This window comes from Panulirus ornatus, chromosome 19 (assembly GCF_036320965.1).
Source record: "Panulirus ornatus isolate Po-2019 chromosome 19, ASM3632096v1, whole genome shotgun sequence".
NCBI lineage: Eukaryota > Metazoa > Arthropoda > Malacostraca > Decapoda > Palinuridae > Panulirus > Panulirus ornatus.
The window spans coordinates 625,426-643,487 of record NC_092242.1 but is presented as its reverse complement, the minus strand read 5'-3'; the positions used below and the strand labels follow the sequence as shown (position 1 = coordinate 643,487).

At 41.6% G+C, this 18,062-nt stretch overlaps 2 protein-coding genes across 3 annotated transcripts in view; both read left to right on the top strand.

The window, feature by feature from the left end:
• Positions 1-4,595, top strand: part of Kaz (E3 ubiquitin-protein transferase Katazuke) — a 116,685-nt gene extending 112,090 nt beyond the window's left edge. For both annotated transcript variants that reach the window (XM_071673425.1, XM_071673424.1), the window contains exon 9: positions 2,314-4,595. In XM_071673425.1, the coding sequence (XP_071529526.1) occupies positions 2,314-2,415 (102 nt within the window). In that variant the 3' untranslated portion in view covers positions 2,416-4,595. The remainder of the gene's footprint in view (positions 1-2,313) is intronic.
• A 5,333-nt stretch (positions 4,596-9,928) lies between these two features.
• LOC139755235 (protein amalgam-like) lies at positions 9,929-11,852 on the top strand. The gene has a single exon (XM_071673359.1). The coding sequence runs from the start codon at positions 10,190-10,192 to the stop codon at positions 11,363-11,365; it is 1,176 nt and encodes a 391-aa protein (XP_071529460.1). The 5' UTR covers positions 9,929-10,189; the 3' UTR covers positions 11,366-11,852.
• Positions 11,853-18,062: the final 6,210 nt, after the last annotated feature.

The following is an 18,062-nucleotide window of genomic DNA, read 5'->3' as shown; positions in this document are numbered from 1 at the left end:
CATCTCTCATTTGCCTTCCTTTTCAACCCTGCACCTTCCTCTTGACCTCTGTTTTCTCCTCCAATAACAACTTTATTTCTGTACTCACAACCCATTCTAATCTGCTCACCTCTCAGCTTTTGCATCTCTTGCATATTCTAGCACTGCTCCCCTAAATATTTTCCATTCCACACCTCCTGTATCATTTACTTTCACCTTTTGTCATTCTTCACCCAATCTCTCCTGTTATTTTTATACACAAGTGTCTTTTCTAAGCTCACTCACTCTCACAAATGTATTCTTAGTGGCATTGTTTCCTCTTTTCCAGTCTTTTACAAATCTTCATCTTTGCCTCCACAACAATGATCTGACATTCCATCAGCTGCTCCTCTTAGCAGATTTACATCCAGAAGTCTCTTTACACACTTATCAGTTAATACTTAATTGATATTTAATACTCACTGACCATCTCTCCAACTCACATACATATACTTGTGTGTGTCCCTCTTTTTAAACCAGGTATTCCCAGTCACGAGTCATTTTTCAGCATACAACCTTACGAGCTGTTCACCACTTCCATTCATAGCACTGCATACCCCATGCCCCTCAATTATACCCTCAACTGCCACATTACTCACCTTCACATATAAATCACCCATCCCTAATATTTGGTCTAGTACATCAAAACTGTTGTCACACTCACTCAGATGCTCCCAAAACACTTGCCTCTTATGGTCTTTCTTCTCGTGGCTAGGTGCAAAAGCACCAATTATCACCCAACTAGTAACAGTGTTTAGTAGAATTGGTAATATTTGGTAAAATTTTGTTAATGGGAACTCTTTTGTTGAGTCATTCTGTTGCCATATATGTAGTTTTAGATACTTTTTCCAAAAATTAAATGAGGTGGATGTTATAAGTTTACAGGGAAGCATATTCTCAAGTGCAATTTAACAACTAGAACCAAAGATATTGCTGTTCTTTAAGGCATCATACTGATCTATGTTTGCAATTGTTCATTAAGTTGCTTAGAATTCTTTTATTTTTTTTTTTTTTTTTTTTTGCTTTGTCGCTGTCTCCTGCGTTTGCAAGGTAGCGCAAGGAAACAGACGAAAGAAATGGCCCAACCCACCCCCATACACATGTATATACATACACGTCCACACATGCAAATATACATACCTACACAGCTTTCCATGGTTTACCCCAGATGCTTCACATGCCCTGATTCAATCCACTGACAGCACGTCAACCCCTGTATACCACATCGATCCAATTCACTCTATTCCTTGCCCGCCTTTCACCCTCCTGCATGTTCAGGCCCCGATCACACAAAATCTTTTTCACTCCATCTTTCCACCTCCAATTTGGTCTCCCACTTCTTCTCGTTCCCTCCACCTTCGACACATATATCCTCTTGGTTAATCTTTCCTCACTCATTCTCTCCATGTGCCCAAACCATTTCAAAACACCCTCTTCTGCTCTCTCAACCACGCTCTTTTTATTTCCACACATCTCTTGTACCCTTACGTTACTTACTCGATCAAACCACCTCACACCACACATTGTCCTCAAACATCTCATTTCCAGCACATCCACCCTCCTGCACACAACTCTATCCATAGCCCACCCCTCGCAACCATACAACATTGTTGGAACCACTATTCCTTCAAACATACCCATTTTTGCTTTCCGAGATAATGTTCTCGACTTCCACACATTCTTCAAGGCTCCCAGGATTTTCACCCCCTCCCCCACCCCATGATCCACTTCCACTTCCATGGTTCCATCCGCTGCCAGATCCACTCCCAGATATCTAAAACACTTTACTTCCTCCAGTTTTTCTCCATTCAAACTTACCTCCCAATTGACTTGACCCTCAACCCTACTGTACCTAATAACCTTGCTCTTATTCACATTTACTCTTAACTTTCTTCTTTCACACACTTTACCAAACTCAGTCACCAGCTTCTGCAGTTTCTCACATAATCAGCCACCAGTGCTGTATCATCAGCAAACAACAACTGACTCACTTCCCAAGCTCTCTCATCCACAACAGACTTCATACTTGCCCCTCTTTCCAAAACTCTTTGGAAAACAAAAACAGGCCATAATGTTTCAAGTTACATTGCTGTCCTAAAGAAAAGTGACTCTCATGTTGATAGTGCCACTCAGTATGGAGGATGAGATACTGCATTTTTCTTTAGTATCCAGTGAAATGACAACCAGTGCTTTTACTTGTTATCTTGCCAGAAGAAGATATGATAAACAATGATTATGAATATAACTTTTTCTTGTCCATGTTTGATAGACATAACAGTTTTTTGTCTTCCTCAGGCTCTTCAGCAGATGGCCGATGAGAACAATGGCACAATTGTTTGTCCACGTTCTCGTCAGAGCTTTAACATTAGAGATGCAGAAAAAGTGTTTGTCATGTGAGAAGATACTTATAATACTGGCATGATGTTAACAACTGAAATGACTTTATCTTATAAACAGGTTTTTGTTGCTCATAGATATGGCCATAATTTTAAAGAAATTCTGTGACATGGTAAATGAAATTGTTGATAGATATTATGACTATCAGAAATCCATAGGTTTTTCATTGTTATGTACATATACTTTTGAGTGATATTTGAATATCTAAATGGAGGATTATGTTGAAAAAATTGTGAAATTAAATGTATGAAGGTTAGCCTCATTCCATTACACACTGATACAAGTACATCATGGCACCCATACAATGCAACAGCCTGTCAGGTATAAATAAACATTGTTTACAGTACTTACGAATTGAAATTCAAAGTCTGCTGTATTTAGAAGTATCTTGGGGATAAAATACATCAGAAATATTATGGTTTTATTTCTGTTCACTAGTCTCCAAACATAGCAAAAGATATCACAGAATTGCAGTTACATCAGAAAACAGTTTGTCATCCCAGGTGCATTGCTTGGTTCCACTACAAGATGGTGCTGTCAGAGATGGTGCTCTCAGCCCTCTTCATGCATAGTATATTGGAAACTGCACACAAATTAAGTTCAGTTGTGGAAAACCAACTCGAAAAAAAAAATCCATGAAAAAATGCTGTATTTTTAACCCTGTTTTACTGTACTGTACAGTACTTTTGAATGTGAACAATCCAATGATTTTACATAAGATATACAATAATTTCCATTTATTAAATGCTGTAGTTTCATGAGGAACATTGTTTTGATCAAAGGCCACTATGCATCACTGCAGGGAAAGGATGCCATAGGTCACTAGGTACTTGATGCAATAGCTTTTCACCTGTGTTGAGTCATTGCCCACCACCTATGACTCTCACATTTGCTCAGGTCATACCAACATATTGTTCTGTCCCCTTTGAATGTGGTGTTTTGATTATTAAACACTGTAGAGGTAATTACAATATAAAGAATAACAAAATATCACAACCATGGTGACCAAAACTTTTTCATCATTCAGAAGTTACTTAAGCTTTGAATTTTGACCTTTGCATTGTAAGATCTCAGTAATTGTTACATGATATGTACATCCCCATTGATTTTCGAGTTTTTGCATAATTCCATGACAATACTATGTACAGGGGCTAGGGTGAGAGATTACTAAGTTTGGGTTGCAATAAAAATCAAAGCGTCTAATGCTAGAAAAAGGTCTAGAAAGCATGACAAAGAGAAACAAGCTGGAATATAGGTAACTGTGGTATGCAGTAAATTATAATTGGACTACATTTGCATATAACAGCTAGAGTAAAATGTAAACGTTATATGTAAACAAACTTAATGACATATGCAATTTTAGATACAATGTGGTAACTTTTAGATAGATAGCTGCAGTATAACATAACTTTTGTTCTTACATTACTCACACATAAACCTTATGCACATTTGGTCAGGCAAACACAGATATCATTTAGAGAGTTCACACAAATGCATATTTACCGTATTTTTTTATACTTTAAGGAATATATATCATCTTAATTACTTTTTTTAAGTTCATAAGGGATGCAGTTTTGAAGTATATGTAACAAAATTACATTATGATTCTTGAGCACTGTGCATTATATTCTCATGATGGAGGACCAATCAGCATAATACTCACTGCTCATTATGGTGGCTAGCATTGTATAATCCTGACCATGGTTCATTACTGACTTGTCCATTTTATCTTCAGTATAACAAACATTGAGTAATGTGTCATATTACAACATGAAGAGACAATTTCATTTGTCATTTCATTCTTTAGCATAACTTTCATGTTGATTAAAAGAATGCCATTCACTTGGGAATAACATATGATAAATATTATCTTTAGGAATTTTTGTCCCATTGTGTTTCTACATATTCAGCAAGAGTTTGTAGGAGAGCACCTGTAGCACTGTCCGTCATCCAGTGTTTGTTAGTTTTGCATCATGGGTATATGACCAGACTAATGTGATTCAGTGAGTGTTTATAAAGATGTGAGCTATGTATTTTTCAAAAAGACAAGCATATCTTTCTTTTATGGTTTTATTGCTTTTTCAGCTGTAAGTCTTCAGTGAATCATAAGAATTTTTCTTCTAGCTTTGTATACAAATTGACAAAGGTTTCGTGTAAAAAGTATAGAAATGGAAACGTTATTTTAGTTTTTGTGGGATATTTCCTTTGGAGTTTCTATATTCTTTTTTAGTATACAACCTCAGGACACCATTTATGGATTTCCTGAAGCTTTGAAGCTGCACTTTAAGTAGGAGAAAGAATGAGACTGTACTTCTTTCCATCCATTCAGATTGTTACAGACTTATCAAAGATGACTTATTACTTGCAGTGTAATCACTTCCAGGGAGATCCAAGCAACACCAAGGGAGATCCAGTAACACCAAATGTTTTGCTCGTCAAGCCTTTCTTATTTGGCATTCCAACATAGTCCAGTTTCAGACTAGCTGATGGGTTTGGTTGGCTCATTATAACTCCACCATTTCATGCAGTGAGAGATGTTTAAATTGGTGAGCTCTATTTTTCATGTTAATGCATATAAACAATTGCATTAATGTACCTTGAAATATGGCATCAAAGAAGTGAGAAAAGCATCCAAGTGTGGATGGTTCTGCAAAATGCAAGCATGTAGTTGTCTATACACCTAGTCATCTATTTGTGTAGGGGATGCATCCTCTAAAAAATAGTTGAAACAATTTATTTTCACTTTGAACAGATGTTTTTATTTATTTATTTTGCTTTGTCGCTGTCTCCCGCGTTAGCGAGGTAGTGCAAGGAAACAGACAAAAGAATGGCCCAACCCACCCACATGCACATGTATATACATATACGTCCACACACGCAAATATACATACCTATACATCTCAATGTACACATATATATACACACACAGACATATACATATATACACATGTACATAATTCATACTGTCTGCCTTTATTTATTCCCATCGCCACCCCGCCACACATGGAATAACAACCCCCTTCCCCCTCATGTTTGCGAGGTAGCGATAGGAAAAGACAACAAAGGCCCCATTTGTTCACACTCAGTCTCTAGCTGTCATGTAATAATGCACCGAAACCACAGCTCCCTTTCCCCATCCAGGCCCCACACAACTTTCCATGGTTTACCCCAGATGCTTCACATGCCCTGGTTCAATCCATTGACAGCACATCGACCCTGGTATACCATATCGTTCCAATTCACTCTATACCTTGCATGCCTTTCACCCTCCTGCATGTTCAGGCCCCGATCACTCAAAATCTTTTTCACTCCATCTTTCCACCTCCAATTTGGTCTCCCACTTCTCCTCGTTCCCTCCACCTCTGACACATATATATCCAATTGGAGCTCTTCAGGGCTCTGTTTTGGGACCAATACTCTTATACAATGTGAATGGCTTGCATGAAGGTATAGACTCCCACCTGAATATGTTTGCAGATAAAACAAAAGTCATGAGGGAAGTGTAGAGCAAGGAGGATTGGATCACCTTACAAGGGAACCTAAACAGACTTCAAAGTTGGTCTGGTACATGGTCAATGAAATTCAACCCAAGCAAATATATAATAATGAGGAGGGAGCAAGTAAAAGGACTCAATTTGATTCTTAACTTGCAGGAAATATCTTCCAAGATTCTATGTGTGAGGACTGAAAAGTCAGCATCATCCCTAACCTATCACCAGAATCCCACTTTAGGAGAATAGTTAAGGAGACAAACTGTCTTCTGCAAATATCAAAATGGCTTTCAAGTACATGGATAAGGGAAAATTTAGTAAGTCGTTCATATACATAAATAATGCCAAATCTAGGACATACATCACAAGTCTGGTCACCTCACCTAAAGAAGCACAAAGAGCTTACAGAGAAGGTCCAGTGTAAGGCAACAAAGATAACAGAAGTAAGATAGGTTAGTTAGAAGGAAGACTAGAGGCTTTAAATTTGCTGACTTTAAAAGAAAGAAGAGTGAGGGGTGACCTGATCACAACATTTAATTAAAAAAACATCAATGACATGGACAGAGAACAGTTCTTCAAAAGATTTAGGACTAGAGCAACCACAGGACATATCATGAAATTAAGCAAAAATTTATTTAAAAAGATGCAAAGAATACTTTATAGTATAAGAGTGGTGGATGAAAGGAATAGAATGAATGAGGACATGGTTAATGCAAATAGCAAACAAATTTAAGAAAATGGACAATAGAAGAGAATACTGAAGAGATGGGGCTCCACAAGTGTTAAACTCCCTCACCATACAATACAAACCGGAAATTACATAACACTTCATGACCTGTGGTCCCAACCAGTGGATATGTCCAGCTTTGTGAGTGGTGCAAAAACCATACTCCCCAAGCAAACACAAGTCACACTCTCCTACTTGGACTCTTGACATCACCCAGTGCTACAACACTACAAAATTCCATAAAGAAGACACTGTGCTATGCTACTCAATTGACCTGCACTTTCAGGACATAGACACACATACACATCATAGAATTTAATACCTGTGGTCCTTATATAAAGATTTCTACAGCTAAAGGCTGTCCTACTTCCAGCACCAGGGAAGAGGACACCTTTAGAGAGAGAAGGTCTTTGATGAAACTGTACTCCCAGTGATACAGCCTCGCCAAATCTAATTTTCACATGCCGTCAAACCTTATGCAGGGAGAGTAAATGTAAATAAGAGCAAGGTCATTCGGTTCAGTAGGGTTGAGGGACAAGTTAATTGGGGAGTAAGTTTGAATGGAGAAAAACTGTAGGAAGTGAAGTGTTTTAGATATCTAGGAGCGGATGGAACCATGGAAGCGGAAGTGAGTCACAGGGTGGGAGAGGGGGTGAAGGTTCTGGGAGTGTTGAAGAATGTGTGGAAGGCAAGAACGTTAGGAGAGCAAAAATGGGTATGTTTGAAGGAATAGTGGTTCCATGAAAGTTGTATGGTTGCGAGGCATGAGCTATAGATAGGGTTGTGCGGAGGAGGGAGGATGTGTTGGAAATGAAATGTTTAAGGACAATATGTGGTGTAAGGTGGTTTCATCAAGTAAGTAAATAAAGGGTAAGAGAGATATGTGGTAATAAAAAGAGTGCTGTTGAGAGAGCGGAAGAGGGTGTGTTGAAATGGTTTGGTCACATGGAGAGAATGAGTGAGGAAAGATTGACAAAGAGGATATATATGTCAGAGGTAGAGGGAACAAGAAGTGTGAGACCAAATTGGAGGTGGAAGGATGGAGCGAAAAAGATTTTGAGCGATTAGGGCCTGAACATAAGGGAGGGTGAAAGGCTTGCAAGGAATAGAGTGAATTAGGATGATGTGGTATACCAGGGTCGAAGTGCTGTCAATGGATTGAACCAGGGCATATGAAGTGTCTGGGGTAAACCATGTGGGGCCCGGATGTGGAAAGGGAGCTGTGGTTTCGGTGCATTACATGACAGCTAGAGACTGAGTGTGAACGAACGTGGCCTTTGTTGTGTTTTCCTAGCGCTACCCCACGCACACCCAGGGGGAGGGCGTTGCTATTTCACGTGTGGCAGGGTCGCGACAGGAATGGATGAAGGCAGCAAGTATATGTACATGTGTATATATGTATATGTATGTATATTGAAATGTATAGGTATGTATATGTGCTTGTGTGGGCCTTTATGTATATACATGTGTATGTGGGTGGGTTGAGCCATTCTTTCGTTTCCTTGTGCTACCTTGCTAACGCGGGAGACAGCGACTAGATATAATATGAAAATACATATATGTTGGAAAGGATCACAATTTTGCGTGTAATCAAGTATATTCCTACGAGTCCATGGGGAAAATGAAACACGATAAATTCCCAAGTGCACTTTCATGTAGTAATCACATCATCAGGGGAGATACAAGAAAGAAATATAACAGTCAGTTGATATACAACAAAAAAACATAGGAAGGAAGCCATTTGGTAAACAAGTGATTGTCCAAGAAGACAATGAGCATACCATAAACTTATTATGTCAAGAAGGGGAATTGTTTACAAATTTTATCAGCACAAATTTCAAGCTAGAAGTTTCAGTTTTCTAAATTATTTCTTACATTTTTCATATGTATATATATATATGTATGTGTGTATGTGTGCGTATGTATGTGTATATATATGTATATATTTTTTTTTTATACTTTGTCGCTGTCTCCCGCGTTTGCGAGGTAGCGCAAGGAAACAGACGAAAGAAATGGCCCAACCCCCCCCCATACACATGTATATACATACGTCCACACACGCAAATATACATACCTACACAGCTTTCCATGGTTTACCCCAGACGCTTCACATGCCTTGATTCAATCCACTGACAGCACGTCAACCCCGGTATACCACATCGCTCCAATTCACTCTATTCCTTGCCCTCCTTTCACCCTCCTGCATGTTCAGGCCCCGATCACACAAAATCTTTTTCACTCCATCTTTCCACCTCCAATTTGGTCTCCCTCTTCTCCTCGTTCCCTCCACCTCCGACACATATATCCTCTTGGTCAATCTTTCCTCACTCATTCTCTCCATGTGCCCAAACCACTTCAAAACACCCTCTTCTGCTCTCTCAACCACGCTCTTTTTATTTCCACACATCTCTCTTACCCTTACGTTACTCACTCGATCAAACCACCTCACACCACACATTGTCCTCAAACATCTCATTTCCAGCACATCCATCCTCCTGCGCACAACTCTATCCATAGCCCACGCCTCGCAACCATACAACATTGTTGGAACCACTATTCCTTCAAACATACCCATTTTTGCTTTCCGAGATAATGATCTCGACTTCCACACATTCTTCAAGGCCCCCAGAATTTTCGCCCCCTCCCCCACCCTATGATCCACTTCCGCTTCCATGGTTCCATCCGCTGCCAGATCCACTCCCAGATATCTAAAACACTTCACTTCTTCCAGTTTTTCTCCATTCAAACTCACCTCCCAATTGACTTGACCCTCAACCCTACTGTACCTAATAACCTTGCTCTTATTCACATTTACTCTTAACTTTCTTCTTCCACACACTTTACCAAACTCAGTCACCAGCTTCTGCAGTTTCTCACATGAATCAGCCACCAGCGCTGTATCATCAGCGAACAACAACTGACTCACTTCCCAAGCTCTCTCATCCCCAACAGACTTCATACTTGCCCCTCTTTCCAAAACTCTTGCATTTACCTCCCTAACAACCCCATCCATAAACAAATTAAACAACCATGGAGACATCACACACCCCTGCCGCAAACCTACATTCACTGAGAACCAATCACTTTCCTCTCTTCCTACACGTACACATGCCTTACATCCTCGATAAAAACTTTTCACTGCTTCTAACAACTTTCCTCCCACACCATATATTCTTAATACCTTCCACAGAGCATCTCTATCAACTCTATCATATGCCTTCTCCAGATCCATAAATGCTACATACAAATCCATTTGTTTGTACGACTGAGTAACACGAGTGACAATGTGGAGTTTTTCTTTGTGTTGTTATGTCGCGGTATTGGTGTATTTGACGATATTCCCAGCCCTCATCGTCGGATAGAACAAGCGCATGCGCAGCAAGCGTACGATGAATACAATTACGACGAGTATGACAACCTCAACGAGTACGAGGAGCCCTACGACACCCCAGAGACCCCGCCCATCTTCCTGGACAACGCCCAGCACTTCTCCGTCGAAGTTGGTGGGGAAATCACCTTCCCCTGTGACGTGGAGAACCTAGGTAGTCAAGTGTTGATGTTTAACCACATCATGACCAACGGTGAACAGCGACTGTTGTTCGTTGGAGAAATCTCTTTGAAACCTGCAGCAAAGTTCACCAAAACTGATAGTTCCTTTGTCTTGAGTGGTGTGACCAGACGTCACGCTGGCAAGTATGTGTGCCGTATTGAGACTTCCCCAGTCACTGAGCTTGAACACACTCTTGATGTGCAGTACCCAGCATTGGTAAGACGTGTAAGTCCAGAGGTTCAACGTGTTGTTCAAGGATCAAGTGTTTCCCTAGAATGTCATGCAGAAGGTAACCCACCTGCTGCCATTAATTGGAGCCGACAGGCGGGACACCTTCCTTCAGGAGCACAGTCTGAGGAGGGCTTGAGTATCACCCTTGAAAATGTTGACCGCCATGTCGAAGGAACATATATCTGTACAGCTTCTAATGGCATTGGAGATCCTTCTTCTGTTAGCATGAAAATTGAGGTCGAGTACCCTCCTGAAGTGATAACTGAGCAGGCTATACTTCATACTGGGGAGGGAGATGAAGCCAAGCTGGTGTGCATTGTTCATGGTCGCCCCACTCCTCATGTGTCCTGGACCAAAGATAGGCAGCCTATCATCTCTGACCATCACATTGTTGAACATGATAGCCTCCACCGTCACACTCTAACTATCAACAAAGTAAGAGAAGAGGACTTTGGCGACTACACTTGCACAGCGGAGAACACCCTTGGCCAGACAAAGAACACACTCAGACTGACAGGTCTTCCTAAAATCCCCAGGATGACAAGTAGTCCTGCTGGTGGTGAAAAGACCTCATACACACTCACGTGGGAGACAGAAAGCTACACTCCTATTATCCAATACCGTCTTCGATACCGAAAGTTACAGCACAGTGTTGCAAGCCAGGCTCCAGGACTATGGGTTGATGGCCTTCACGATCCCAAACCTTCAGAGGGAAATTTAACTGGTCCCATTCACCACATGAGCCATGCCCTTGAAATGCTGGAACCTGCTACAGACTATGAAGCAACTGTTGATGTTGAAAACAAATTTGGGTGGTCTAATACGTCAGATATCTTCCAGTTCTACACTAGGAAAGAAGTAGCCATTGGTCAGTCATCCAGCGGGTGCGGCGCTTCCACCACAGTGAGTGTGGCGCTTATGACTGTAATGCTGGGACCCATCCTCTCGTAAAGGCGTAGAACAATGTAGAGTCTCTAAAGGTCAAGACACGGTGACTGGTCTACCCCCAGGATTGCCCACCTCACACAAGCCTCGCTAAAGTGACGGCTCCACCACTTCACTTGCTGGAACCCTCATCGCATGACCGTCACTCACCACCACAACCCAGCAAAAAAATGGATGTGTGTGGATGTAACCAAGATGTGAAGACCCTTACTGGAAAAACAATCACTCTTGAAGTAGAACCTTCAGACACAATTGAAAATGTGAAGGAAAATAGTGAAATTGGAAAAAAATGTAGCTTAGACATTGAAGCTTATTGATACAGTGGTTAAATTGATGAGAACTGCTATTGACGTTTGTGTAAATAAATTATACATTTCCTTTTTTCCATAGCCAGAGGTTGAACCATTATGTGACATTCATTTTTTTCCATTCATTTCAAGCTAGAAGTTTCAGTTTTCTAAATTGTTTCTTACATTTTTCATATGTATATATATGTATGTGTGTGTGTGTGTATATGTGCGTGTGTATGTGTATGTGTGTGTATGTGTATATGTATATATATATGTATATTATCCCTGGGGATAGGGGTGAAAGAATACTTCCCACGTATTCCTCGCTTGTCGTAGAAAGCGACTAGAGGGGACGGGAGCGGGGGGCCAGAAATCCTCCCCTCCTTGTATTAACTTTCTAAAATGGGAAACAGAAGAAGGAGTCATGCGGGGAGTGCTCATCCTCCTCGAAGGCTCAGAGTGGGGTGCCTAAATGTGTGTGGATGTAACCAAGATGTGAAAAAAGGAGAGATAGGTAGTATGTTTGAGGAAAGGAACCTGGATGTTTTGGCTCTGAGTGAAACGAAGCTCAAGGGTAAAGGGGAAGAGTGGTTTGGGAATGTCTGGGGAGTAAAGTCAGGGGTTAGTGAGAGGACAAGAGCAAGGGAAGGAGTAGCAATACTCCTGAAACAGGAGTTGTGGGAGTATGTGATAGAGTGTAAGAAAGTAAATTCTCGATTAATATGGGTAAAACTGAAAGTTCATGGAGAGAGGTGGGTGATTATTGGTGCATATGCACCTGGGCATGAGAAGAAAGATCAAGAGAGACAAGTGTTTTGGGAGCAGCTGAATGAGTGTGTTAGTGGTTTTGATGCACGAGACCGGGTTATAGTGATGGGTGATTTGAATGCAAAGGTGAGTAATGTGGCAGTTGAGGGAATAATTGGTATACATGGGGTGTTCAGTGTTGTAAATGGAAATGGTGAAGAGCTTGTAGATTTATGTGCTGAAAAAGGACTGATGATTGGGAATACCTGGTTTAAAAAGCGAGATATACATAAGTATACTTATGTAAGTAGGAGAGATGGCCAGAGAGCGTTATTGGATTACGTGTTAATTGACAGGCGTGCGAAAGAGAGACTTTTGGATGTTAATGTGCTGAGAGGTGCAACTGGAGGGATGTCTGATCATTATCTTGTGGAGGCTAAGGTGAAGATCTGTATGGGTTTTCAGAAAAGAAGAGTGAATGTTGGGGTGAAGAGGGTGGTGAGAGTAAGTGAGCTTGAGAAGGAGACCTGTGTGAGGAAGTACCAGGAGAGACTGAGTACAGAATGGAAAAAGGTGAGAACAATGGAAGCAAGGGGAGTGGGGGAGGAATGGGATGTATTTAGGGAATCAGTGATGGATTGCGCAAAAGATGCTTGTGGCATGAGAAGAGTGGGAGGTGGGTTGATTAGAAAGGGTAGTGAGTGGTGGGATGAAGAAGTAAGAGTATTAGTGAAAGAGAAGAGAGAGGCATTTGGACGATTTTTGCAGGGAAAAAATGCAATTGAGTGGGAGATGTATAAAAGAAAGAGACAGGAGGTCAAGAGAAAGGTGCAAGAGGTGAAAAAAAGGGCAAATGAGAGTTGGGGTGAGAGAGTATCATTAAATTTTAGGGAGAATAAAAAGATGTTCTGGAAGGAGGTAAATAAAGTGCGTAAGACAAGGGAGCAAATGGGAACTTCAGTGAAGGGCGCAAATGGGGAGGTGATAACAAGTAGTGGTGATGTGAGAAGGAGATGGAGTGAGTATTTTGAAGGTTTGTTGAATGTGTTTGATGATAGAGTGGCAGATATAGGGTGTTTTGGTCGAGGTGGTGTGCAAAGTGAGAGGGTTAGGGAAAATGATTTGGTAAACAGAGGAGAGGTAGTGAAAGCTTTGCGGAAGATGAAAGCCGGCAAGGCAGCAGGTTTGGATGGTATTGCAGTGGAATTTATTAAAAAAGGGGGTGACTGTATTGTTGACTGGTTGGTAAGGTTATTTAATGTATGTATGACTCATGGTGAGGTGCCTGAGGATTGGCGGAATGCGTGCATAGTGCCATTGTACAAAGGCAAAGGGGATAAGAGTGAGTGCTCAAATTACAGAGGTATAAGTTTGTTGAGTATTCCTGGTAAATTATATGGGAGGGTATTGATTGAGAGGGTGAAGGCATGTACAGAGCATCAGATTGGGGAAGAGCAGTGTGGTTTCAGAAGTGGTAGAGGATGTGTGGATCAGGTGTTTGCTTTGAAGAATGTATGTGAGAAATACTTAGAAAATGTATATATATGTATATATATATATATATATTATCCCTGGGGATAGGGGTGAAAGAATACTTCCCACGCATTCCTCGCGTGTCGTAGAAGGCGACTTGAGGGGACGGGAGCGGGGGGCCGAAATCCTCCCCTCCTTGTATTTTTTAACTTTCTAAAATGGGAAACAGAAGAAGGAGTCACACGGGGAGTCCTCATCCTCCTCGAAGGCTCAGACTGGGGTGTCTAAATGTGTGTAGATGTAACCAAGATGTGAAAAAGGGAGAGATAGGTAGTGTGTTTGAGGAAAGGAACCTGGATGTTTTGGCTCTGAGTGAAACGAAGCTCAAGGGTAAAGGGGAAGAGTGGTTTGGGAATGTCTTGGGAGTAAAGTCAGGGGTTAGTGAGAGGACAAAAGCAAGGGAAGGAGTAGCAGTACTCCTGAAACAGGAGTTGTGGGAGTATGTGATAGAATGTAAGAAAGTAAATTCTCGATTAGTATGGGTAAAACTGAAAGTTGATGGAGAGAGATGGGTGATTATTGGTGCATATGCACCTGGGCATGAGAAGAAAGATCATGAGAGGCAAGTGTTTTGGGAGCAGCTGAATGAGTGTGTTAGTGGTTTTGATGCATGAGACTGGGTTATAGTGACGGGTGATTTGAATGCAAAGGTGAGTAATGTGGCAGTTGAGGGAATAATTGGTATACATGGGGTGTTCAGTGTTGTAAATGGAAATGGTGAAGAGCTTGTAGATTTATGTGCTGAAAAAGGACTGGTGATTGGGAATACCTGGTTTAAAAAGCGAGATATACATAAGTATACGTATATAAATAGGAGAGATGGCCAGAGAGCGTTATTGGATTACGTGTTAATTGACAGGCATGCGAAAGAGAGACTTTTGGATGTTAATGTGCTGAGAGGTGCAACTGGAGGGATGTCTGATCATTATCTTGTGGAGGCTAAGGTGAAGATTTGTATGGGTTTTCAGAAAAGAAGAGTGAATGTTGGGGTGAAGAGGGTGGTGAGAGTAAGTGAGCTTGGGAAGGAGACTTGTGTGAGAAAGTACCAGGAGAGACTGAGTACAGAATGGAAAAAGGTGAGAACAATGGAAGTAAGGGGAGTGGGGGAGGAATGGGATGTATTTAGGGAATCAGTGATGGATTGCGCAAAAGATGCTTGTGGCATGAGAAGAGTGGGAGGTGGGTTGATTAGAAAGGGTAGTGAGTGGTGGGATGAAGAAGTAAGATTATTAGTGAAAAAGAAGAGAGAGGCATTTGGACGATTTTTGCAGGGAAAAAATGCAATTGAGTGGGAGATGTATAAAAGAAAGAGACAGGAGGTGAAGAGAAAGGTGCAAGAGGCGAAAAAGAGGGGAAATGAGAGTTGGGGTGAGAGAGTATCATTAGATTTTAGGGAGAATAAAAAGATGTTCTGGAAGGAAGTAAATAAAGTGCGTAAGACAAGGGAGCAAATGGAAACTTCAGTGAAGGCCGCAAATGGGGAGGTGATAACAAGTAGTGGTGATGTGAGAAGAAGATGGAGTGAGTATTTTGAAGGTTTGATGAATGTGTTTGATGATAGTGTAGCAGATATAGGGTGTTTTGGTCGAGGTGGTGCGCAAAGTGAGAGGGTTAGGGAAAATGATTTGGTAAACAGAGAAGAGGTAGTAAAAGCTTTGCGGAAGATGAAAGCCGGCAAGGCAGCAGGTTTGGATGGTATTGCAGTGGAATTTATTAAAAAAGGGGGTGACTGTATTGTTGACTGGTTGGTAAGGTTATTTAATGTATGTATGACTCATGGTGAGGTGCCTGAGGATTGGCGGAATGCGTGCATAGTGCCATTGTACAAAGGCAAAGGGGATAAGAGTGAGTGCTAAAATTACAGAGGTATAAGTTTGTTGAGTATTCCTGGTAAATTATATGGGAGGGTATTGATTGAGAGGGTGAAGACATGTACAGAGCATCAGATTGGGGAAGAGCAGTGTGGTTTCAGAAGTGGTAGAGGATGTGTGGTTCAGGTGTTTGCTCTGAAGAATGTATGTGAGAAATACTTAGAAAAGCAAATGGATTTGTATGTAGCATTTATGGATCTGGAGAAGGCATATGATAGAGTTGATAGAGATGCTCCGTGGAAGACATTAAGAATATATGGTGTGGGAGGCAAGTTGTTAGAAGCAGTGAAAAGTTTTTATCGAGGATGTAAGGCATGTGTACGTGTAGGAAGAGAGGAAAGTGATTGGTTCTCAGTGAATGTAGGTTTGCGGCAGAGGTGTGTGATGTCTCCATGGTTGTTTAATTTCTTTATGGATGGGGTTGTTAGGGAGGTGAATGCAAGAGTTTTGGAAAGAGGGGCAAGTATGAAGTCTGTTGTGGATGAGAGAGCTTGGGAAGTGAGTCAGTTGTTGTTCGCTGATGATACAGCACTGGTGGCTGATTCATGTGGGAAACTGCAGAAGCTGGTGACAGTTTGGTAAAGTGTGTGAAAGAAGAAAGTTAAGAGTAAATGTGAATAAGAGCAAGTTATTAGGTACAGTAGGGTTGAGGGTCAAGTCAATTGGGAGGTAAGTTTGAATGGAGAAAAACTGGAGGAAATAAATTGTTTTAGATATCTGGGAGTGGATCTGGCAGCGGATGGAACCATGGAAGCGGAAGTGAATCATAGGGTGGGGGAGGGGGTGAAAATCCTGGGAGCCTTGAAGAATGTGTGGAAGTCGAGAACATTATCTTGGAAAGCAAAAATGGGTATGTTTGAAGGAATAGTGGTTCCAACAATGTTGTATGGATAGAGTTGTGTGCAGGAGGATGGATGTGCTGGAAATGAGATGTTTGAGGACAATGTGTGGTGTGAGGTGGTTTGATCGAGTGAGTAACGTAAGGGTAAGAGAGATGTGTGGAAATAAAAAGAGCGTGGTTGAGAGAGCAGAAGAGGGTGTTTTGAAGTGGTTTGGGCACATGGAGAGGATGAGTGAGGAAAGATTGACCAAGAGGATATATGTGTCGGAGGTGGAGGGAACAAGGAGAAGAGGGAGACCAAATTGGAGGTGGAAAGATGGAGTGAAAAAGATTTTGTGTGATCGGGGCCTGAACATGCAGGAGGGTGAAAGGAGGGCAAGGAATAGAGTGAATTGGAGCGATGTGGTATTCCGGGGTTGACGTGCTGTCAGTGGATTGAATCAAGGCATGTGAAGCGTCTGGGGTAAACCATGGAAAGCTGTGTAGGTATGTATATTTGCGTGTGTGGACGTATGTATATACATGTGTATGGGGGGGGTTGGGCCATTTCTTTCGTCTGTTTCCTTGCGCTACCTCGCAAACGCGGGAGACAGCGACAAAGTATAATAAAAATAAATAAATATATATATATATATATATATATTTTTTTTTTTTTTTATACTTTGTCGCTGTCTCCCGCGTTTGCGAGGTAGCGCAAGGAAACAGACGAAAGAAATGGCCCAACCCTCCCCATACCCATGTACATACACACGTCCACACACGCAAATATACATACCTACACAGCTTTCCTTGGTTTACCCCGGACGCTTCACATGCCTTGATTCAATCCACTGACAGCACGTCAACCCCTGTATACCACATCGCTCCAATTCACTCTATTCCTTGCCCTCCTTTCACCCTCCTGCATGTTCAGGCCCCGATCACACAAAATCCTTTTCACTCCATCTTTCCACCTCCAATTTGGTCTCCCTCTTCTCCTCGTTCCCTCCACCTCCGACACATATATCCTCTTGGTCAATCTTTCCTCACTCATTCTCTCCATGTGCCCAAACCATTTCAAAACACCCTCTTCTGCTCTCTCAACCACGCTCTTTTTATTTCCACACATCTCTCTTACCCTTACGTTACTTACTCGATCAAACCACCTCACACCACACATTGTCCTCAAACATCTCATTTCCAGCACATCCATCCTCCTGCGCACAACTCTATCCATAGCCCACGCCTCGCAACCATACAACATTGTTGGAACTACTATTCCTTCAAACATACCCATTTTTGCTTTCCGAGATAATGTTCTCGACTTCCACACATTTTTCAAGGCTCCCAAAATTTTCGCCCCCTCCCCCACCCTATGATCCACTTCCGCTTCCATGGTTCCATCCGCTGACAGATCCACTCCCAGATATCTAAAACACTTC